At 41.6% G+C, this 24,008-nt stretch overlaps 2 protein-coding genes and 1 long non-coding RNA gene across 5 annotated transcripts in view; 1 reads left to right on the top strand and 2 right to left on the bottom strand.

The window, feature by feature from the left end:
• The window catches only part of LOC147889519 (ran guanine nucleotide release factor, putative (Mog1/PsbP/DUF1795-like photosystem II reaction center PsbP family protein)), a 54,388-nt gene extending 50,260 nt beyond the window's left edge, over positions 1-4,128 (bottom strand). The window contains exons 1-5 of one of the 2 annotated variants that reach the window (XM_087391658.1): positions 3,954-4,128; positions 3,420-3,455; positions 3,193-3,330; positions 1,390-1,479; positions 1,233-1,280 (exon numbers count right to left, since the gene is read on the bottom strand). In XM_087391658.1, coding sequence (XP_087247784.1) covers positions 1,233-1,280; positions 1,390-1,479; positions 3,193-3,330; positions 3,420-3,455; positions 3,954-4,043 — 402 coding nt within the window. In that variant the 5' untranslated portion in view covers positions 4,044-4,128. The remainder of the gene's footprint in view (positions 1-1,232; positions 1,281-1,389; positions 1,480-3,192; positions 3,331-3,419; positions 3,456-3,953) is intronic. The other variant, XM_087391661.1, reaches the window with a different exon arrangement.
• A 1,490-nt stretch (positions 4,129-5,618) lies between these two features.
• Positions 5,619-7,310, top strand: LOC147889518 (uncharacterized). The gene is made up of 5 exons (XR_015542833.1): positions 5,619-5,760; positions 6,393-6,506; positions 6,657-6,737; positions 6,827-7,048; positions 7,131-7,310. It is a non-coding gene; the product is annotated as an uncharacterized LOC147889518 (long non-coding RNA).
• Positions 7,311-15,792: 8,482 nt separating this feature from the next.
• LOC147889517 (uncharacterized) lies at positions 15,793-23,592 on the bottom strand. Of its 2 annotated transcripts, XM_087391752.1 has the most exons (4): positions 23,428-23,592; positions 20,000-20,106; positions 16,430-16,508; positions 15,793-16,327 (listed from the first exon to the last, which is right to left on the bottom strand). In XM_087391752.1, the coding sequence occupies exons 1-4, from the start codon at positions 23,428-23,430 to the stop codon at positions 16,280-16,282; spliced, it is 237 nt and encodes a 78-aa protein (XP_087247878.1). In that variant the 5' UTR covers positions 23,431-23,592; the 3' UTR covers positions 15,793-16,279. The 2 variants fall into 2 exon arrangements, with proteins under 2 accessions (XP_087247878.1, XP_087247877.1); XM_087391751.1 differs by lacking the exon at positions 23,428-23,592 and having other exon boundaries at positions 20,000-20,115.
• Between the last annotated feature and the right edge of the window lie 416 nt (positions 23,593-24,008).

The following is a 24,008-nucleotide window of genomic DNA, read 5'->3' as shown; positions in this document are numbered from 1 at the left end:
TGCATAAGCAAATAAGGCAGTACCCTGCCCTTTATATAGGGCTAGCAGGCTGGTCAGCTGGCCAATCAAAGTCGGCCAGCACACAGCCCCAAAAGGGCAGCCCACAGCCCCATAAATGGGGAGCTGTGGGGTCGGTTTTCAGACAGACTGAGTCCGCCAAAATAGGGCTGACCAGTCGGTATTTTTGCCAGGCCTTAGGGCCTATAAAAGGAGAGGCTCAGGCCTCATTTCAATATCCAACTATCCAGCAAGAAAAGTGGAGCAGCCTGAAGGCATTCAGGAGAGTTGAAGGAGTGCTGCAGACTGAGTTCCCTAAGGGCTGGGACCTTGGCTGTCTTCTAGGGCAGCAAGGTGTTGTGATCATCATACCTTCTGGAGCAGCCATTCACAAGCAGGTTGGAGCAGTGGAACAGGGACCTGTGTGCTGCAGACAAAGCTTGGCAGGGGCTGCCCACCTAGGCTGATTCACAGGCTACTAGTAAGGTAGAGAAGAACACACTAGACGGAAAGTCTACAGACGCTCGAGGTGGAGCACGCGGGCTCGAGTCTAGAGATAGCCAGCAGATAGGAGAAGTACCTTGTGGTAAGATCAGAGGACCACATCATTGGTGGGACTCTGGATCTGTCTCTTTTGTATTGTGTCCATATTTGTGGACGGAAATATATATTTTTGGTGGTTTCTCTATCTGGTTGGTTCATTGTCTATTGATGAGTCTGCACACCTATTGTATGCACATAAGTAAAGAAGTCTGTGATTCCACACCCACACCGCACACTGTGTGAGCTCTTGGGCATTACTATAAGTCTTCCGCTGCGTGTACCCTCTGTTGGGTATTTTCTAACACATACTTGTCTTATAATGTAATTGCATGTTCCCTCTCTAGGGACTACTCATTATAATATAAAATTACATAAAAATTAAACCCCCATAAAAAGTAAGAGTGAGTGTGTGCGTGCGTGCATGTGTGTGTGAACCTTTCTCACCAAAAAAAAAGTGTGAATCTTTCAACATTTCTTCAACTCTCCTCCTTTAGAGCTGTGTTAACTCCAAGCAACTCCTTGGCTCTCTTATATCCTTGCCACAATACCCTAAATAAGCTTCCAAGGAAAAAGAATTTACCCCCACCTACTCATTGTGCAACCTATTTTGACAAAATGAAACAAAACTATCAAGGTTCTTTTTTTAACTGGTTTGTTGCATATTCAAAGAACAATAAGGACAAGTTCCATACCCGCAAAAGGTTTTGAGCTTCTATCCCTTGCCTGCCCTTTGAAATCGCCTACAGTATAGAAAACGCATCCAAGGTGAGCCAAAAAACCTTCATTAACCTGATTTACCTATTGTACCTTCACAAAGTTTCAAATGTTGCGAATGGTGTAAACTTTTACCATTTGACCAACAGCTGCACTGATTGATATCAGTGGTCCAAGAAAAGGAGCGTCAGAAGAAGTCAAGCAATTTACAGATTCAACAACCTGCTGACATCCTCCAAACAAAAATAGATTAGCATAGCACATAAAGACATACTTGAGCTAGTTCTATCTCTACCAAGGATCCTAGATGTTCAATTGTGTCCTTTGGGCCATTAATTGAATTGAGAAAAATCTTCTAACACCTGATATCAACATGAGCACAAGGAAAAAAGAACAAACTCAGCTCATGACTCAATGTCAAATGATATGCAAGAGAAAGATTGGAGTCATTTACATGAATCTATATGAATCTAATCTAAATCTCTTACATCCTTGGTTATGACTCATCCAAAATTGTGACATGAATCTATATGACCTCATCTAAACCTCTATTACATCTAAGACATCTAGTGTGTGTTCTGTCGCATGCTTCATGAGATTAAGATGTTCCGCATATCCACTGAGTTTTGGATACATCTGTTCCGCGTTTTTGCATTAACTTGCTCCCACTTCCAAATTCACCTATTTTGGATTCGGAATTAACTTGTTCCGGCTTCCAAATCCACCTATTCCACATTCTAGATCCACCTATTCCGGGTTCTAGATCCACCTCTTCTAGGTTCTGAATCACCATTTTAGGATGTGGCCAAGATATGGAGACCAACTACATGGCTTTCAACAACACTTATGCACTTATGGTGGCCCATTAAGATCCAACTATAGAAGGTGACTTTGGTCGGCTCACTCTCTAAGCAATTTCTAACAACGTAATGGCATTGAAAGTTGGGAGATTATAGAAGGTGACTTTGGTCAGCTCACTCTCTAAGCAATTTCTAGCAAACTAATTGCAATGAAAGTTGGGAGGATTGTAGGAGATATCATCAGTGTCGACCATATAGGACATCAACCTTTCTGTGAAATCTCAATTAAAGATTTCCTGAATATGAGAATCCAATGTCATGTTATGTGTCACGTGCACCAGTGCCAAACACGTGGCAATGACAACTGGCTGCAAAGTCGGATTTCTTTGCCATTCCTATAGATGATTTGAAGGCCAACTGAGTCGCCCAGAGTCAGCCAAAAAGCTTGACCAGGTCGGGTCATTTGACCCAAGCAAACAGGTCGGTCAACCACTTGGCCATTTTGGTTGGTAAGTCGGGCCCCTACAGTCCTATATAAGGGGGCCCTTGCCCCCTCTTTTGGCAATCAGTCCTGCAGCCTCCAGCCACAGTTCCAGCCCTTGTGTCATGCCTCTGTCTGCTCCCACAACAGCCATACATACAGCAGCCGTACCAGATTGCAATGGAAGGCGAGGGTTCCGGGATGGACAACATATGGTCGAGGTTTGGCAGCCTGTTTCAATAGCATAGCTCCATCTCCCACAGTCGCAGTTAGGCAAGTTTTTGTATGCCATTAGTGTAAATAAAGCAGTGTACTACAGTTAGGAAGATCTCTGGTGCCTATCATGCTTGAGTTCTCCTTTTAGATTTCATCTATTTTCCACACAACATGTCCGCACAAACATTATAAGATTATATCCTCATCCTATAAGGATTTAAGGGATTAATTAAATTCTTTGAAGAGCATAGCTGTGCACTCTTTGGGAGATTACATTGTTGTCAGCAGATGACTACAAACATATTTCATTGATCAGGAGAAATTAATGCCCGTCTTCTATTTGTAACTATACAGCCCTTAAAAGTATGGAGCACGCCTTTAGTCGGAAAAAGTTTGCAACACCACAGAAAACGAATGGCATGATTCCAGCAGTATATATACCAGAGGTTGGCCAGCATCCTGCTCGTTGGCAAGGTCTTGAAGAAACCAGAGAGCACTCTGATCGTCTGCCACATCCTGCTCAAACTCTAAAAGTTCCACAATAATGCTCTCATCCCGATTGGGATCAGCAAAGACCTCCTGCAAATCCACACTATTACTCATACTTATGCAATAAGGACAATTCGAGACAGGTAAGAAGGCAGACCATGAAGAGACACAATTTCAACCTGATAGTCTGGGACATCTCTGATAGAGCTCACGTCCTTCAGTGACCACAACAAAAAATTTGTCATGAGTAAACGTAGCCACAAATTTACGACAAAATATATGTAATCGCTCAACAAAATATTGGTCGGAATTTTCGGGGGCAAGAAGAGATTCTCGAAGTAAAAGAATGTCAAGCAAATGGCCAAATATCAAGATACAGCCAAACTCATCAATTCGTCAATTGCCAAATATCAGAGCGACGAACTGGATTCGCTCAAATTATGTCCGCCATACAAGCTTCACGTCGACCATTCAAAAGAATTCTAGGCATCCAAAAATGGATAGTCGAAGCGAAGACGACGCATTCCCGGATTGACGCCACGATTCAAAACGCTGATAACCTACCAAGTGATCGATCTCTAACAACCTACCTACCAATCGAGGCGATCATACAATTGGACCGAGGCAATCCCAATCACGCTCGCACCGAAAGCTCCGATGCAATTGCCAAGTGTCGGAAGAACGAAAGAAACGAAGGCGAAATGGCGACAAACCTGGAGTCGGAGGGGGAAAGAGCAAGTGATAGCACCACCGAAGAGAAGGCGTTCGGAGCAAGGCTCAACGTGAGGTGCAAGGTCAGGCATGGCGAGTGCTGAGAGGTACAAGAAGAAGAAGGAGAAGAAGAATTGCCCGCTTTGAAACTAAGCAGAGCAGACAATGAAGCTATTTACGCGGTGCTGCTAAAAAGGTAGATGTAAAATATAATAATAATAAAAGAAAAGAAACCCCCAACGACATTTCTCGACTGCTGGCCACATCAACTTGCTCTCAACGGCCTCCATCCTCCTCCTTTCACATACCTTTCTTCTTAGCACTTGGCACTTGGCAAAGCTCTAGCTAGTACAAAGTTTCTATTTTAGAGGCCCTTTGAAAGTAGATCAACTCGAGTTCTACTCAAGCAGAGCTCTAGGCATGTGTGTGCCCCTTGTTTTTGGGCCTGCCGTAGTGGTTCTGAGATGGGAAAAATAAAATCATTGTTATTATTTATGCTCTTATTAGGTGTTCATTTGTGGTTGGTACACTTGTAGAGTATTGATGATTTGGGGTCCCCTTGTATGACTTTTGGGTCATTCTCATTTACTCCTCTTTGCACACTCTTAATCTCCTTCCCTTGGGCCTCCAATTTTATGCGCTCTCTTGGGCATTTCACCCATACACAGGCAAGCCTAATGAATGATAGATATATCATTCACCTTGTTTCACCACTTTTGGCTTGCCACATGAAAGGCCTAAGTGAAGACAATGTCGTTCACAGAAGCGAAAATAGCCAATTTTTAAATGCATTCCCTAGGAATTGTTTGGTTTGCGATTGGCGCATGGCTCCTTCATGACACGTGTTGGTCGATCGTTTGCTCCCTCTTATCTGCAAGGTTATTGGCGGATCGCGCATGGCCCCTTTGTGACAGGTGTTGATTGACCTTTTGTTCCCTCTTATCCTGCAAGGTTATTAGCGCATGATTGCATGTTCTTCTTCTCATCTCTTCCTCCGGTCGATTACCATCTTCACAGGGTTATAGTTGTATCGAAGATTCGAAATAGTTTTAAGTTCTTTATCAGGAAAAAGCACTGCCAGTCGCTCTTGATCGAGAATTATCCTACTACCCCCTGTGGGAAAGAAATATTGACAAAGGAAAGGTCTTGTGATCCATCTCCATCTCACCTCCCATTTGCTCTGCCTCTTCAATCAGCGCCTCCACTGCTTCGTTTAGATCCCTGCAACTAAAAGGTTATGCTCCTAAGCTCCTGTTACCCCTTGCGAGTTAGTGTTCTATTTTAACCGTAGAACTTTTCGTTTGCGTTAGTGATCGACCTCGAATAGCTCCGTGTGGCTAGGTGTCCATCTGTGCTTCGTCTCCTACTATGCGGATTGTATGGATCTCGTGTCGTTCCAATTTGGAGATACCGAGAGGATTTCACGATGTACGTGTAATGCTTATACCGCGAACATTGGGGGATTTGGGTGCATGAGTAGATTCTGTAGAAGGCACTCCAGTCTTCTAAAGAATTGTGGAAAAGGAAAGTTATGGAGAGGTATGGTAGGAAGCAAAGGAAAATGATGGGCGGCGTATGCCATCTCCAAAATGGGAATCCTTGCTTTCTTGTATAAAATGCTCACTGCATGCATGCTGGGGGCTCGTCACTTTTTTGTCGTGCTCTTTTCTATGCATCTGTCTTGGCGTGTGGATCGTCTTGGAAAGAGTTGCTATCAAGTATGTCACGACCACAAAAGGATGCTTACGAAGATGATTCAGAGGCATCTGGAGAATTTATGGATACAAGTACTTGTAGAATTCGAAAGAGGTCTGTAATACTTGATCTTTGCTTTGCAAATTGCCATCCAAATATTCCTTCATTTTTCGTGATCTTACATTTGGGATTACTATGTGAAGGTCTCATGAATATGGCCGAGAATCCAAGAACGTTTTGAGATAAAATGTGGATTCAAATGGTCGAGGTGATCATTACGTTCCTTCCGTCTCATTCTACTTCTTATTGTTTTCATGTCTTTCTCGTTCTCGCAAACTGTCGTTGGCCTACAATCAGGCAATGCAAACACTAGTGGCAAGGGACACAGGAGGTACATTGAGCACCAGATTCACAATCCTTACTTACCCGTATGGTAAGCCCTGTGTTCCTTACTTGCCCTTTTTCTTTCGACCTTTTCCCTGAGCCACCTTCGAATCTAGATAATTGGATGTGATTCACAGCTTGCCAATCGGCAAATCGTTCCCAAAAGGGCCATGCAAGCCAGTAGTGTCGAGAAGAGTGGATCTGTTGGCAATAACATGCTGCATTATGACCATTCTGATATCGCGACCATGAGGATAATATCCGTAGAAGCAAACGTTCATTTTTAGATAGATTTATTTGATTCATCGAAGGTTTGTTTGGATTGTCCTACCTTTTATTTGTGTTTTCCTCCTCCATTATAGAGGCAGTTGACGAATGCAAATTAAAGAGCCCTGCAATCGAAAAAAGCGATGAAGCATTACGGGCACTGAAGACCACGCCTAAAGACGAGTCCAAACCCCAGCCAAGGAATTCATGTGTGGCAGACCAAGTTCCAAAATCCATTCATACCAATAGCAGTTGTTCTTTTTGTTCTTCTATTTCTCTATTCATTTCATGGCTTTATTGTTTTATTTCTATGGTTCCATCTTTCTTGGTGCTTCTTTAATATATTCTCTTCATTGCAGAAATCCTTATAGACATCGGCATCTCAAAAAGATTTCTTCCAAGTGCAAAGCCTACACATGAACATTTCAACCCGATGGAAGGTACAAAGTAAAAATTGGGTGTTACTTTTATTAATGTCTTTTCATTAATCTCCCTTGTGTGAGTTTTTTCCTCTTTTAATTTATGAAAGGCCTTGGCCCACCAATGCAAGAGGCAGTTTGAGCACTCGCCCAGCATGAAGTTATCTCGGCTTCGAGAGGTTGTTTAATAAAGACCTATGTGCCTCCACCTCGTTCAACAACAAGCTTTCCTTCAGTGTTGGCTCCAACAAAAGAAGGAGGTATTCGAAAGAACACAAAGAAGACATTGAAGAGCGCATTTGTTGCTACTGCTAAGCAAGCTTGTGCCAAAGGTGGGGTTTTATTTTGTTCTTGATGTTGCCATTAATTATTCATGTACGTTCAAGATATTCATGTTTGACCTCACTTGTTCAGTTCGGCAGATAATCCGTGACAAAGGATGCAACCTTAAGTTGAAATGCCTAATAACTATAAACATAAGGCCACCGATTCTTGAGGAGCAGGGCACCTTCGAAGTTACAAACGAGTACCATCAAACTAGTAGCACCCACTTATGTTTTTGTACATGCAGCTTACTTTCTAGTATTCACTGCAACGGTATACACATTCGCATGTGTTCACCCATCTTTTGCGAAACTATTACGAAAGTGAAATATACTTTTTTTGCAGTGCGCCAACGTCCATTTCTTGTTTATGCCCTTAAAAGATCTCATTTAATACACCCTTGCATACGCACATGTTCCAATTATATTAGTTTATGCGGTTCAAGCAATGTTATTACCTTTGCAAAAAAAAGACATTTTCTTCTCTCGAACCCAACAATGTCTTTCTTTGCATCATGTTATGTAAAAATATTGTATTCTTTTTGTTTGCTATTGAAAGCAGGCACCATGCAATTTACGCTTCTATTTCCAACATGCTTTGAAACGGATATGATAACAATCAACAAATACTACAAAATGTTCACATCATTACTAGAAGGTCATTTAAAGAACAAGAAAGTGTGAAAGGGAACCTTCTGTAAGACGTGCACACACCAACCCGAGCTCGGGCCTAGCAGAACTTAGTCAACTTGGGTGACTATGCATCCCAAGGAATTCGAACATGAGCAACTAGCATAGGTGGGCAAATGGCCAACTGCCTGATGTGCCACTCCTCACCCCACCTTTGTTAGCATTGCATCCTTAGAGCGAGTGCTATAGTAGAAGATTGAAACTCAAGGACTACACATCCCGAGCGATTCGAACATAGGCAACCAGCTCAAGTGGGCAAATGCCCAACTACCTGATTTTCCACTCTTCACCCCAACTTCATTAGCATTGACTCCTCAGGAAGTGCTATAGTGGAATATTAAAACTCAAGGCCTACACATCCCAAGGGATTCAAACACAGGCAGCTAGCTCAAATGGGTGAATGCCCAACCGCCTAATTTGCCACTCTTCACCCCCCCTTTATTAGCATTGCCTCCTCGTGTAGTTTTTAGAAAATTTAATTAAGTTGTGTGTCATTTATGGACATCATCCCACAAAATTTGTGTTTTAATAGCCAACACCCTTTCAAAAATCATTTTCTTTCTCTTTTGCATCTAGAAGCACCTGCTTTACCACTATACTAGGAGGCAGTGCCCACGCACACTTGTGCAGTCTTGTTTACTTTAGGCAAGCTCTCCCTTTGACGTTTTCTTCCTCACATTTGCACGCTCACTCTCTATCCATCATCCATAACCCACTCCCCTCCTCCAAGTACTAGCCTCATTGTAGACCTCACTGTAGACTCATTGTGTTTGTGTGAAATAGGGTAGGTGCAGCTATGAGTGTCTAGTTTTTAACCATAGCTGTGAATTCTTTTGAATTTGTCTTAAACTTTTGAATTTTCTTTGATAAAGTAGAACCAGTAATATCTCCTATAGTCATCAATAAAGGCAAAAATGTAGCAGATCATTGAAGATTTTGGCTTGTGCATAACCTCGTATGTTAGTAGAACCAATAATATCTTCTATAGTCATCTATAAAGGCAAAAATATAGCACATCATTGAGGATTTTGGCTTGTGCATAACCTTGTATATTAGAATGTATGACATAAAGAGCACCTTTTACTCTAGTCATGCTTCTACCAAACCTACTTCCTGCTTATTTTCCAAAGCAACATGCTCCACAAAATTCTCTATAAATTTTGAGTCTCAAAATACCAATTGCCATATTTTGATTGGTTGTATTATGCTCTTAAAGTTCACATGTCCATATCATTTGTGCCATATTTAAAAAAAAAACCTAGACTGATTACTCAGCTAACTTTACATATCATTTTGAATAATGTACCTTCTTTCACTACTTTTTTAGCAAGTTGAGATCCTTTTTTATGATTGTTCATGCATAGGTCATGGGGGATGATTTTCTACTATTAATGTACCATGGTCCTTGCTTATCGATGGGATAATTGCATTCACCTTTTGATTCTATAATAGGCTACTTTTCCTTTCCTTATTTCGAACTCTCCATGATAATGTACTTGTTTTTCCTAGTGTTGTTTCCACAACCTTGATCTTTAGGGTTTAGCAAATGACTAGTGAATCCGCTATAGTATCACTACTTGGTGGTCCCATGTAAATAACTGAAGCCAAGCCAATGGGCTTGTAGATTATGGCTACTATAGTACCAATACTTGAATCCATTATAGTACCACTACTTGGTGGTCCAATGTAAAGTATCAAAGCCAAGCCAATAGGCTTGTAGATTATGGATTACCAAGAGGCCATGCTAGAATATGACCACCAATGAAGAGATGGACAAAGAAAAACACTACACCAACTCCATCATTAAGAAGAGAAGATTCACATTGGATTAGAACAATGGAAGCACATTGTTTGAGAGAAATAGGATGAAACACATGAACCAAAATTGGCAACCATCTCTAAAGGGAGGTCATTAGTGAATAGATTGAACCTTTAGTCACAATTGGAAACCATGAAAATGGGAAAAGCTGAAGTTATCATTGAACATTTAATTTATGTGAATATTGTCAAGGACAAGATCATAAATATTGGATCAAAGATTGATGATGAAGAATTTGTGGAGTAGATCCTAAGGACCTTAATCCCATCATATGAGAACATAAAGATTATAGTGATCATTAGACTCAAATCAAATTTGATGCACTCATGGAAATTTTGGTTCGGAAGAAGCCAAAAGAAATGGACCTAATGGAGGCAATGTAGTATGGGCCCTAATGTCAAATACAATATGCATTTTACTCACACCCTTATCTCCATGCATACCCTTGCTTCCCTTCATGTTTCTTCACACTAGATTCACTCATATCACATCATTCAAATTATGCCAACTCATTGACACACAGATACAATGATACTATCAAAGAAATGGCACGATTCTTGAATCATCTACATTTCTAGTATGACTATTGGGATCTAAGCCTCCACATCCTTGATTTTGCCACATTTTTTTCCATTCTCTGATTTTGTAGGTGGAAGGAAAAATATACCCTAGCATATTTCTCCCCTAGTATGGTTATGCTTATGGGATTTAGCTCACCATTCTCAATTGTGCTAGATGACATCAAAGCATTCAAAGATGCTAATCTTGACTAAAGAATGTACTAGACATCACAAAAAGCATTGCTAGTGTGCTTAGCTACTAGATAGTGTGATTTTGACCTTTGGTACATTGACTTTGGAGCATCTATCCACATGATCTTTAAAAAAGGATTGGTTCAAAGCCATCAAGCCATTGGATAATAATCCTATAATATTTAGCTTGATGGTGCTAGAAAATTACCAACAAAAGACATTGTAGATATCACAATAAATCTTACAAATATGTCAAGTGATATAAGTACTACCACTAACCAAGAATTTAATATTTGTGTTAAGGATAATTAATAAAAAATCAAGACTCACTTTATCAATAGGAAATGTACATAATTCTCACCAAAAATGGAATTCTTGCACATGATGCTAGAGACGTTACATTGTAGAGTTTAGCAGTGATGCAATCCAGCTGAAGGGAATGCACATAATAGATATTGCATTATATAGGTTAGTACTGATGCATCTGGCAAAAAGGGTGCACAATTGTTGGTGTGTGGTTTACCTAGGATAAAAAATTATAAATTTTGTGAAGGATGTTTCACAACATGGGGGACTGTTTTTAATCAATCAATCAATGAGGGAAGGAGATCCATTATATTTGGTTTACACAAATATTGCAAGATCGATGCTAAACACACCTTCATTGGCAAGCAACATATATTTTGTTACTTTCAATGTTGGTTACACCAAAAAATTATTTGTTTGTTTTATGAAGAAGATATCTAAAACCTTTGAGATATTTAAGGCCTTGAAAACAATAGCAAAAGCTTCAATTGTGAAGAACACTTAAATGCTTGAGAGTACTACAAGTGTAATGGCATTTTGAGGCAGACTACTACGCTAGACACACCAAAGTGGAATGGTGTAATTGAACAAATAGGAGAAGTAATGAAGAGATGTATGAAGAATGGACAACTGTGGATGTATCGCTAGGTTAGCAACAACTTGATACATCAGAGTCAACAAGTGAGGGAACATCAAGCCCTCCTCAAAATAAAAGGTCAACCCACCTATGTGAATGTCAAAACCTCAATCCAAATGGGTGTGGAAGAAATAAAAGACTCTTTCAAGGACAAGCAATTGAGAGATCAAGGTCTCTAGTGTTGGCTCTTATCAAACATCAAGGAAGCAATATCTTTTGAAGAAGCAACCAATTTAAAATATCTACAGTGTCATAAGTACTCATGCTTATTATGCTTTCATATGCTTCCTCATAGAAGCAAGAAGCAAGATACAATTTCTTTGTTGATAACAAATGCAAAATAGGGGGTCTATGAGAGAAAAAAATCCATTAATTTGTCTAGTGAAAAGGAAGTGATCATAATCCGAGGTACAACCAAAACATTAACGATCTTTCTAGATGGCGGTTTAAGATCCCTTAAAAATCTCGATATGACATCGCCCACTACCTTCCTCTCCATGCTTGATGCAAGCTACCTTTTGGCCTCCTCCAACTGATGTTCCCTCCATCGTCCCATACGCATATCCCTCGCCTCCAGCTGTCTCTCCCTGCCTCTGCTGTCCCTTGCGCATATCCACCTCTAGCCTCAAGCTCACTCCTCGCATATCCACCTCCAGCCTCGACACTACTATTTCCCTCCCTTTGCTGTGTCCTCCGTTGTCCCTACGCCCGATGCTTGATTTTGCATACTATAGCAAAAGACCCAAGAGATCCGATTGCACTTGAGGGCACCGTCGAGGGCGAGGGAGCGGATGGAGGGTAGTTTTATAATCAAAGTTATGAAGTAGGGAAGGTCAATTGGAGGCTAGAAATCTGTGATGCCAAAGCCATGGACACAATCACGATTGGAAATTTGTGATGGTCAAAACTTATGATGTCCAGCACCTTCGAGGGTGAGGGAGGGGTGGGGGTTGGGGTCTATGGGGAGGTGAGTGCAGGCAGGAGGAGAGGTGGTTGGGGGCTGTGGGAAGGGGAGAAGCCAGCCTGAGTAGAGGGAGTGAAAAGGGGGGGGCGACGCGGTGGAGGAGAGGGAGTGTTCGAGGCAGGGACGATGGCTGGGGAGTGGCTGGGTGTAGGGCGAGGGAGTGGCTGGGTGTAGGGCGGGGGAGTGGCTAGGAGGGAAGGGGAGGGGAGAGGGAGGTTTAATTAACTTGTGGGGTTTCAATTTAAATGTAGATTAATTTACATTAGTGGGTTTAGCTTAGGTTAATGGTTTAATTAAATCACCAATGAATTTTTTCAACGAAGCGCTGAAATCTTCTAACTTTTGTTACAAACCTAATGTAAAAAGTTTGACGCAAATCCGATGTTCCAGCATAAAGTTGTAGAATTTTTTGAATTAGTGTAGCCATTAGAGGTTAATAGGTTTAACCAAAATGTGCTTGCGAAGCAATATGGTTCCAAAGGCTTTTAGGTAAGTCCAAGGGAAAGCTACTGCGATATAATGTGAAGAATTTAGCAAATAGCAATCATTGTTCGTGATGGATGGAGATCCTATGTGCCCTTGTACTCAATTAAAGTATGGATACATAGATTGCACAATGTATGGAAGAGCACGCCATCGGCCAAGCTCAATTTCATGTTATGGAGAGTGTTAATCCAGAAACTATCTACGAAGGACAAAATATCTAAATGGAAGCCTATTAATCCACTATGCTTGCTTTGTGGGACGCAAGTTGAATCACATTACCACCTACTCTGGGGTTGAAATGTGGTTAAAGGTTGGTGGCATGGAATCCAACAGTGGTTATAGAAAGTGAATATTCATATGGAAGTAAGATGGAAAATTATGGTGCTATGAGACAAGGGTAAATTCAATGACTTGCAGTATAGCCTATGGAGTTTGGTACAAGTTGTTGTTTTGTGCTCCTTGTGGCACCATAGGGATGCATTGGTGTTTAACAAAATCTCGATTCTATCCAAAGTCCTTATCATGTTGAAAGCTAAGATCATGGATGTTTTATAGTTTTATAGTACTTAGTTTGTAGTGTTGTCCATAGCTCACCATGAATCACGGCACTCCGCGATGAGTCGCACTTAACGCCTGCTCATGCAGATCACAATGCCACTGCACAAGCGCACAGACCCAAGTGTCTAGACTCCAGAAACTACGCACCTTGCCACATGTCAACAGACATGACAGGCGCCTCCAAAACCTGCTCTGATACCATGTAAGCGCATAATGCACCACGTGGCACCCAAGACGTGAGAGCCCTTCGGGCCTTGCCTTTGTAACAATTTCTTTGAAGCTATAATTCTTTTTCCTTTATCTCTTTAATCCAAGATTTTTTCTTCCCACAAAAGAAAAAAAGAATCCAAAAGATATGAGAAGTCCAAGCAATCCTTATCTCCTATCGTCCCATTTGGCATCAACCAAAGGGGGAGAAATTTGACCTATCCACCATTTCTTTGAAGGTCAATTGGCAAACTTATTTTGCAAGGCAATGCCACAATTGAAATTTTAGAATTCAAGGAAATCCTATGTATTATAGACTTGAAATCTTCAACTAAAGGGGAAGTGTTAGAATAGTCAATATAATGCTTTCATAGTCATGTAGTAGTGTGTGAGTAGAGTATATCGTGGATAAGGGAATCAACAAATAGATTATGTATAAATTGATTTATGATATTGGCAACTATTCTTTTTTCAATTGTCTCATGTGCTCTCAACAACTCCTCCTATCCCTCCTTGCTTTCCGAACACAAATATTTTGAAAACAAAATACAAAAATTTAAAGTGGCATAAACCAAGATATCCGTGCCTATTTGAAACAAAACATGAATTTCAAGGCCATGCCTAGGTTGTATAGTCTTCTCCTGGTACAATTGCACTATCCTTGAGTCTACAATAATAAAGTCCATGTCTTGAAATCGTGGTGGTGTATTGCTTTGAAGATGGCCACAACGTGATATCCCCATTGGGACAATTACGTTGCATGATACCAATATACATTCCTCTTTCCCAAAGAAGAAAACTTCTTCCCAACATGCATTTACTTTGCTACATCTTCATGAATGGAATTGACTCCATGGAAGACTTTATTGCTTCCTACTCTCAAAATCCAAAGGAAATACATGTATAATTAGTTCATTTGAAAATTGTATGTTGGATTTGCTTGAGTGCACGTTGGCACTCACCTAAAGTCCTAGGGCTTACAATGCAATGGTATGCCTATATTATACCATACTCAAGAACAATAAGTGCATGCTAACATGTAAAATATACAATTGTTTAGACTTGCCTACCCCATGAAGTCAAAATCTACTTTGCCTCTTGCCTTGAAGATGTCATTACATTGCCTTTGCAAAGAAGTGTGGAAAGCAACTTAGACCAAAATTAGGATAATTTAGAATGAAAATGTCAAAATAATGTTAAACAAGAAAAGCATGCCCTTTATTTGAGCCATGCTTTGTCCCTAACAATGGATGCCACTTAGGTCTAAGCACAATTAATAGTTTCCTCATAATTAGATTAAGATAAGAAGAATTGCTACAAGTTTGAGATGATCTTGGCCTCTTTATCTCAATAGAGTCTCTTTAAATTTTATTCTATGAAATTGGTGTTACCAAAAATTAAACGAAATTTTTTGCGTCCAATGAAGACACTAGTAAAAATAGTATTTCAAAATCAAATATTAAACATAATAAAATTACTTTTGAAATTGAGATTTTAATTGTAGATAGGATAACTAAATGTACTGGATCATCTCACAACAATGGTCGCTCTCCCATTTGAGGACCTTGTTGACATCCAAACAACGCATCACATGCATGAGTGTCTTTATGAAGGGCAATTGCAACTATTGAGCTTGTATTGTTTGTTACACCATCTCCTACTCTTTATCTCCTCTCTTATCTCTCTTTTTTGAAGCATTGTTTGTGATGATTGTTGCACATTTGCAAGCTTCACTTGTGTTCCTTCAACAAGCTTGTATGCATGCTCATCATACCAAATATCATTGTGCACACACTCAATTCCCTTGTATCCTATCCTTCCCTTAGTTATCATTCGACCTTCCAATATTGTGCTCCATGGTAAGGTGAAGTTGAACCTCTTGAGATCAACATCAAGGTGAATGCATCATATTCTAAATTCAATACATCATTGCAATGTAAATAGAATACCTTAGTTAAACATGTGTTGTCTAATGTGCCTAAAATCTCTTCTTGTTGCCAATGAGTGCCTTCTTGGCTACTTTTGTACATGATCACCCATTACATTTTTCCTTGCGCATGTGGGAGAAGATTGCTCACTTTTTCTACCGCATGTGAGTGGCATATTGCAATCTCCTAGGCATTTGGCTTGACAGTCTTAAACCATCCTGCAGGAATGGTAAGACTACATAGCATTTCTACGAGACATTAAATCTTTTAAAAGGAATTTGAAAAGCTACCATTCTCACAAAATATTCATTTGGTAAAACCCTTAGTAAACTAGAAATATCCCTCCCAACCTTGAGAGAGATTAAAAACATTTCACATCCTTGCTTATCCCTCACCACACCTAAACTTCAACAAACCTGAAGATTTCATCTAGCAAGCTAGAAGAGCCAAACCTACAGGTCCAGTGACAGTCAGGGTCTGTGAGATAGTCAATCCTTCCCGAAATATCCCTCCCAACCTTGAGAGACATTAAAAACATTTCACATCCTTGCTTATCCCTCACTACATCTAAACTTCACACATCAGCCCACCATGCGTAAGTGCACTACAAATCATCTCATTTAATTTTAGTCCAAACCTGAAGGTTTCATCTAGCAAGCTAGAAGAGCAAAACCTACAGGTCCAGTGCCAAGTCAGGGTCTGTAAGATAGTCAATCCTTCCCTCTGCACGTTGTAAAGATGTCCACCAGGATACATCTAGATTTCCCAACCATTTTTGTTAAATCCTCATTCAGTATCAAAGATCCTCAAAAGAGTTAAATCCTCCTAAGGCCCCTGTACTATGCTGGCATACTATAAATTACATCCCTGCCTCAATAGATCTTTTCCTAACTCTATACATATACACCAGTCCACAAGAGCAGAAACAATGAACCAAATCCCTGCCACAAAATAAACAATCTCAGTACATAAGTACACAGTACTGAACCAAATAGAGCAAGTTATACTTTATTACTCTCATTACAGCAGAGCAATGAACAAACCAGGAAGAAAGATGCCACGGTGCCTGTAGTCAGTTCGTGCAAGATACTGCGACTGAATTTTGATGTAGTGACTTCATAACTGCTTGACAATGCAAGAGCCTGTTAGTTAATTAACGATTGTGAATTTACAGAAATGGCAAACTGTGGTAAAGCATCCAGCAAACAATTGCTTATTAAATAACCACGCACGAGGCCGAATTGAGGGCAAAAAGATATTTTCCAGACAATGTAATACTCGTCGCAAAAACAAAGGGCATACTGAAGAATAACCGGAACTCATATACTGCATTACAAAAAAAAGCATAGATCTGTTGGAATATAGGGTTCAACACCAGTCTTCACAGAAACCATTTTCCTTAACAAATACAAAAACCGTCTAGCTGAAAATTTTAAAGGCTTTAATATTGTAAAACCTCCAAATTTTCAATTAAAGCCTTGAAATTTGCAGGTTTTAAGATCTTATCTTTTCATTAATTTCCAAAATTTGCCATTCACCAGACATTAAACCTCGGTTTTTCGTGAACACTGGTCAACAGTCCACCTGTGAGCCCCCATATGAGGAGGAAAAGGAGGAGTCAGACCATTAGAAGGGCCAAGACTTGGACAGAAGCTATGTGGCAAGAAGCAAAGACTGCCACATGGGCAGATCTCGAAGATGTATGTGGGCAGAAGAGAAGACTGCCACATCGACGAATGTATTTGGGCTGCCACGTGGGCAGCAAACAGGCTGCCTCTAGAGCTCTATTCAGGAAAGGAGTATCCTGGACAACATCTTCACTTTTTGGGAGATAGTACATTAGGCATGTGAGAAGGACCAGCCTATGGGTATTTTTAAGGGCATCATGTGGAGGCACGGCTTTTTGGACCAATGGGTGTGGGAGGAGTCCTGCCCTTTACCCAAGCAGTTCCAACCGGGTTCTCATTGGGAAGCACACAAGGGAGGCATTCTCACTCTTCAATCGGTGCAAAGGGCTGTCCTCTATCCCCCTTCCTTTTCCCTTTTGTGGCAGAGGCGATCTGGTATTTCCTCTATTCACAAGCTGCAGGCCTAGTGGTGGATATGCGCCTTTTGATCCCGCAGGATGAGCTGGTGTAGTTTGCAAGTGATACAACAATCTTGTTTGTGGAGGGCTTATCAAGAGTCTAGAGAGGCTTTGGCTAGCCAAGATCAATTGGAATAAGCCAGTTGGTTTTAGACAGGCGCCCAGGAGCTCCAGGAATGGGGTGTTGACCTCAGCTTTTAGTGGATCCCCGAGGGCAGACGACGAACACTTGGATTGTCAGGTGGGCCTGATATTTCAGCAAAGAAACACATCGTCCCAGAGTTCAGTGCAAGATCATTTACTAGAGTTTGGCCAGACTATCATTGGCAGGGAGAGCGTTGGTGGTGAACCAAGTCAATCTGGCGATGGCCTTGTATATCACCTCTTGTTGGTGCTTTCATAAAGGGTCGCATGGGGTAGAAGAGACGCCTTCAGCGAGGGTCACTTAGAAGACGGTGATTCTATCCCAAGCAAAAAAGGCTTGAGTATCATCAATCCAGAGATGTAGATGTAGCGGAAGATAAACTATCCTCACTCTCTCTCCTGATCACTAACTGCAAACTGCAAGATGATGCTCTCAATACACAGTGATGCTGTGGATGTGAGTGAGAGAATCAGAGGGAGAGAATAGAATTGAAATGTATGAATGCCCGAAGGGCAGAATACAATTGTATGGACGGGCTGAAATCCTCGACAGCAAAACTGGAAATAAACTAGATTACCTAGAGGAGGTGAATCCTCACTAAATCCATGAAGAGGCTGAGGCTACCCTGCTGGTCTACTGCGGGGAGGCCTGGCTCTGCTGCTCTGAAGGCTTGAAGGCCTGAGGCGTGGATAATGAATGAGGACCAACGGAGCTTCTTTTATAGGCCCCCTTGAGCTCCAAAAATACCGACCAGCAGGGCCGACCCTGCTGCTGCACCACTGACTGGGCTGATGTGGCCGACTGGCTGCTGACGTGGCACCAACCAGTCCAGGTGGCAGCCCACTGGCTGCTGACGTGGTACCGACCAGTCCAGGTGGCAGCCCACTGGCTGCTGACGTGGCACCAACCAGTCCAGGTGGCAGCCCACTGGCTGCTGACGTGGTACCGACCAGTCCAGGTGGCAGCCCACTGGCTGCTGACGTGGTGCTGCTGAGCTGGTGCCTCTGCTGTGACTGTAACTGCACCCTGTCCTTGCTGGCTGACTACGTGGCAGCTGCTGACATGGCTGCCTGCATGGCTGCTTGCGTAGGCTGCTGCTGAGCTGGCTCCCCGCATGGCAGTCCAGCATGGCCATGGGCTGTGGATGCCCGTGACATCCCCTTCTGCTGAAACTCAAACTAAGGTATGCAAGTGCCCTCCCCTCGTGCTGATTTAAGGTGACTGGATGTGGTATACTTTGGCTGATAAATCCTGATCTGCAGGTACTGAATTCCTGGATCTAGTGCTAGGGGGTTAATACTCGCAGATGATGCTCCATGTAGTTTTCATCGGTGCATATAGGTGATACGACAGAGGAAGACTGGGCTTGAGAGAGGCATCCTAGTCTTGGTGAGCAGCCCAAGGAGAGGCTGGGCGCGCTTGCCCACTTGAGAGGATCCAGTAGAAATATGCAAAAGATTGAGGAGGCCATCCTAGAGGGGCATGGCAGGGGGGCTCAGTAAGACCCCAAATGCCACACATGCGGGGGATGCTGGTATGGGGACAATATAGTAGATGGCTGTTTGACAAAGTGAGAGTGACTTTTCTTTTACCAACAAGTAAACCTTTAATTCTACGTCTCTCCTTGGTTTCAAACACTTCTAAGTTTCCTGGAAGAGGAATCCTGGGTAAAATTTGAGAAATGGGCTAGTCTCTACTATGCACCCTTTCTTAGGGTGTAGTTGTCCACACCCTTGCCCCAACCTCAGGGGATGGAGGTACACCAAAAAAGTACCAGGCTCTCATATAAAATCTGAGTGCTGCATGACTGCAACCTCTGCACACCCTTCCCTTACTGGGGATAGGTACCTGAGTCTGTGGAGGAAAGCTCCCAGCTTGTTTATTTGTATTTGCTCTGTCTATGGTTATTCCTAGCAGCCATTTTCACACATATTAGCTGATAAGCTGGAAAACTCAGGCAGCTTCATCCACAAAACCATAGAGCAGACTACCATCGAAACGGCAACTTGATTCTCCTATAGAAATCTGCTTGCTGTCCTTTCTGCTGGAGAGGAACCAATCATTCCACATGACAAAAGAGATACTGAGGCTTCTCCAGAGTGATCTCAGCGTTGAATGATATTTTGATAATCTTTGCAGCTGTAAGTCCACAAGCTACCTTACTGTTAACCTTCATGAGAGCCTGTCCTTCTCAACAAGCAGATACCTCACATTATATAAAAGGAAAGACTCAAGAATCAGATACATATAAAGCCTTTCTGACAGATCCGGCATCTCTCAAATTTCCCTATGGTGATACAGACATAAAAATTGATAAGCATTCACGAAGGCAAGAAACAAATGGACATGCAAACATGGAATATGATCAAGGAAGATACTCACATGAAAAAATATGCAGAGATCATGAGGCCGATGCTTAAAAGAAAAATAGCAAATAATGGGTACAGTCCCTCAGGCACAGGACTGTATATGGCAGCTGCTGCTTCAGCCTGCATCATACCAAAACATAAGAACAACCATCCATATGCCACAAAAAGAACCCCTCTCACATCCCTTCCAACTTCCTCTATAAGTGAGTGAGTGAGTGAGTGAGTGAGTGAGTGAGAGAGAGAGAGAGAGAGAGAGAGAGAGAGAGAGAGAGAGATTAATTCCACATATGTGAGGGGCCAAAAATTGTCAATATAGATTTCAACCAATAGAAATGAATTGAGTTTTCAATGCTTGAAACTTTGCAACCTTTTTTATATCTAGAACTGATAACTTATCATTCATTCACATTTAAGCAGCCAAAGAACAGCAGGGTGTAGAAGCCAATGCAGTCCATGTGCTTGTTACAAATAGGTCAAAGTCCAAGGCTTCACAAAGGTACTAAGACTTAAAAACCTTCTAGCCATACATGCAAAGTGGATCGATAAATTCTTCTTGCTTTTCACCACATCTGTCAATGCTTTATGAGATAAATTTATAAAGTGGAAAAGGAAATGTCATGGTGCTATATCAAGTACGCTGCCCCGGTTGATTTCTAACAAGTTTCTCCTTTTATATTTTCCTTGCCTACACTCATACTATCACAATTATTTTAATTGAAATCTCATTGAGGAGAAATTGGTAATAAGATTAAATCAGCCAAGAGCCTATCAAGCGGAGCAAAGCCCCATTGATTAAATACTATTCATTGGCTAGTGAAGGCCCAGTCTAACTAAAACACCAACAACGTCCTCCTTTCTTAAACCAGACATAACTTGATCTTTGATTTAGGGACATCATAAGCAATATAGTTCCATTGCCGTAATTGAGATGTTGAAGGAAATGACTAGCCTAAATGAGACACAAACCGGTTGTTTAAATCTAAAACCTATTATGTAACAAAGAGGGAAATAGCTAAACTTTTGGGGTTTAGCACTGGAAATGCTAGGGGGTAGTTAGAAAATGCTTGGAAGTATAAAGGAATACATCAAGATAAAAATGCCCTATATAGGGGAGAAGATTATATAGCTCGACCCTCACTCTCATTGTACTCATGTTACGACATGACAAGAACTACTCCCTACACATAGTCTTTCTTGTAGTTCCAATCATCAATATTTTATTTTAATTTTGTTTTTGGGGGTGTGCAATAGACACCTCTAGTTCCTTCATGGGGAGCCTCTTGGTCTCATAGACATTTTTTTACTTTCGTAGAAGTTAATAAAGCTTTCTTCTTGTCCCATCCTTCCCCCACGTTAATATCTTCTCCTTCTCTCCCTAATTACTTAAGCTCATCTCACATCTCCCCCCCACTCCCTCTCTTCCTCTCAGAACTTAAATAGGGCAAGCCAATGGCACTCTATTCAAGCCATTGGAACTATTGAAAGATGAAAACGCAGCACTTAAATTATGCTTGGACTCTAGAGCTTAAAGCTAGTCAAGGGCAAGTCTAGAGCTCAAAGCTGGTCAAGGGCAAGTCTAGAGCTCAAAGCTGGTCAAGGGCAAGTCTAGAGGAATCCAAGAAGATGGAGGAGCACTGCAAGAAGGCTCAATCTTGGTCATAGGTGGAAAGGGCCACAAACCCTTGAACATCATCCAAAAGACTTTCAAGAAGGATACAAGGAGGAAAAACAAAGCCTTGAACCTCAAAATGATCGGGAAGGAGGAGGATGTAGTCAGCCCAGTCTTCATCAATGGAGACCTAACATAGAGCAACGTAAAGAAGGTGTCAAAAAGGTCCAATGGACTGTTTTCTAAGACGAGACAGAATCTAGAATCGGGAACTCCTTGCCCTTATAAAACAAGGGTATGCAACTCATGAGACCAATAACACTTTGGCCTTAGCATACTGGAATGGGAATGGGACAATTTGGTCTTCACTGGGCAATTTCCACCAACCCTTCCAAGGGAAGGATCCCATAATATACACCAAAATACATTGCAGCCTTGAGAGCAGCCTACACATACTACATGGGTACACATGGATGGCATTTACCCCAGAAGAATGGAGTCAAAGGTTTGGGTTTGTGAGGTGTCGCCATCCTTTTCATCACACACTTCCAACTGTATATCCTAGTAATAAACACTAGGGATAAGCATGCCCCCTACATGTGGATTTCACTCCCGATAGGAACCGCTAGTGATGTGCACGTAGCAATATAATACTTCCCCCCATAAACCTCCCTTTTTATAGAGGCTGGTTGTCCAAGACTAGCCAACCTGACCAATTTGTGAACCTTACAGACCAAGCCAATCTAGTCCCCTTTCTCAATCAACTTGACACAAAGCTCAATTGGCAACCTACCGACCATTGGATGCCAATATCTTGATGGATTAGTTGCTCAATCTAGAGCAATACTTCGAAGCTCGAGGCTTGGTTTATTTGAGTGGAATTCAATTGCAACTCTCAAAATAAAAGAGCATGCTGTAATCTAGTCGAAACAAATGCAACAAGCCAGAACGTCCCAACTTTACATCTTGAAGACTAAATTTCTTTCATTTGACTATGAAATGCAACTTTATACGTCTTACCAAAGACTAAGGCAAGGATAAATCAAATTGTCAAGGACTATACTTTCTACAAACTGCCAACTAAGTTGGATGTTCAAGAAAGTGAATATGCATGCTTTGAAGTTCAAAAATGGACTGAACCAGCAATTCAAAGGGAGTTGGTATTGTTTGAGACTAATACTCTTGAAAGGGATTAAAATGGCCTTGAGTTCATCGCAAAAGAAAAGCATTTTTAAATAAGAAGCTCAATGGAATTTGCTTTTCTTTTTCCTCGTTATCTGCTTTCTATAGTCTTCATTTATTTCCATGAACGCGACCCAAGTCATCATGTAACAGCAAGAGCATAATTTAGTTAACGGGGGAATCCGTTACCCCGCTCAGAAACGCTCAATCACCAAAAGAAAGTCCCTTACGTAGCCATCGTCTAACCTATGGACCGATCTATAAGCATCACCTTCTTCGTGGGTTCAGAGCTTAACATGATACAGCTGAATGTGACAGCTCTAGAAAATAGCCTTCGAAAAAGGAAGCTACGTCGCAGTGCGACACACCTTTATCCTATATCGGCGATTATCTCAAGCCGTGACATTTTATGAAGTTCAATGCGGCACATACTATCGCTGTGATCTCCAGGTCGCATGAAAATTCAACATCGATGGAGTCACACTATTCCTCACACGGGCATGAAAGTTTAAGCAAACCCTAAATTGTTCAAGGCAAACCAAACTTCAAAAGCATGACTGAATGCAAAATGAAGTCGGATCCATGGCAATCAAACTTCCAAAGAAGGACTGAATGCAAAATGACGTCGGATCCATGACTAAAGCTCTTACCATGATCACAGGCTTCAGATTGCTATCACGGTTCTCGACGGCTGAGCAACAAAAAAAGACCAAGTTAATCCTCTTTGGTTGATATAAGAGCCAATACTCTAGCGAAATTTTTATTTAGTAAAATTGAATACTAGAGCCATGTCATGTGCATAGTTAAGACGCGGTTACCCTCCTCCTTAGAAGGCAACAAAGTGAGAAGATGGCCGGCCGGTGGGGTGGTTCACAACCTAGCGCTCATCTGACACGCCATCGAATTACAACAAAATATGATTGGTCTACTGGAGATTTCCTGGGTCAAGCGGTGCAGGTTATGCATGGAAACATTTTGCGGTAAAAAATTTCCAGCCCCTCACTCGTGGGCGGCCTTCATATGGGGACATGATTCTTTTTGTCAGACATCCGAGCCATGCTAACTTACTGGGTCAAGTAGGCCGAAGGCCCTCTTCAATGTCCGGGCGAGTGGTTTGAACCCACCTTGCGTATCATGGCTAGCGAAAAAGGGCCTAAGTAGGAGTGATACATAGTGGTTACATAGTTGAATTGCAAGTGCTTGTTCAACTCATAAGAGTTTGAAGAGCTAG

This window comes from Dipteris shenzhenensis, chromosome 20, assembly GCF_047967505.1.
Source record: "Dipteris shenzhenensis isolate YYH24624 ecotype China chromosome 20, Dip_SZ_1.0, whole genome shotgun sequence".
In the NCBI taxonomy this organism is placed as follows: Eukaryota; Viridiplantae; Streptophyta; class Polypodiopsida; order Gleicheniales; family Dipteridaceae; genus Dipteris; species Dipteris shenzhenensis.
Note: the sequence above shows the minus strand (reverse complement) of the source record. Positions and strands in the feature narration are given on the sequence as shown.

What these genes read in the sequence shown, in the direction of transcription:
- LOC147889517 (XM_087391751.1), bottom strand. Translation starts at nt 20,115, where the DNA reads ATGATGCAGGCTGAAGCAGCAGCTGCCATATACAGTCCTGTGCCTGAG. An exon ending in ATCTCTGCATATTTTTTCAT is followed by an intron (nt 16,509 to 19,999) that starts GTGAGTATCTTC and finishes ATTGTCAAGCAG; the next exon opens with TTATGAAGTCACTACATCAA. An exon ending in CCGTGGCATCTTTCTTCCTG is followed by an intron (nt 16,328 to 16,429) that starts GTTTGTTCATTG and finishes ATTTTGTGGCAG; the next exon opens with GGATTTGGTTCATTGTTTCT.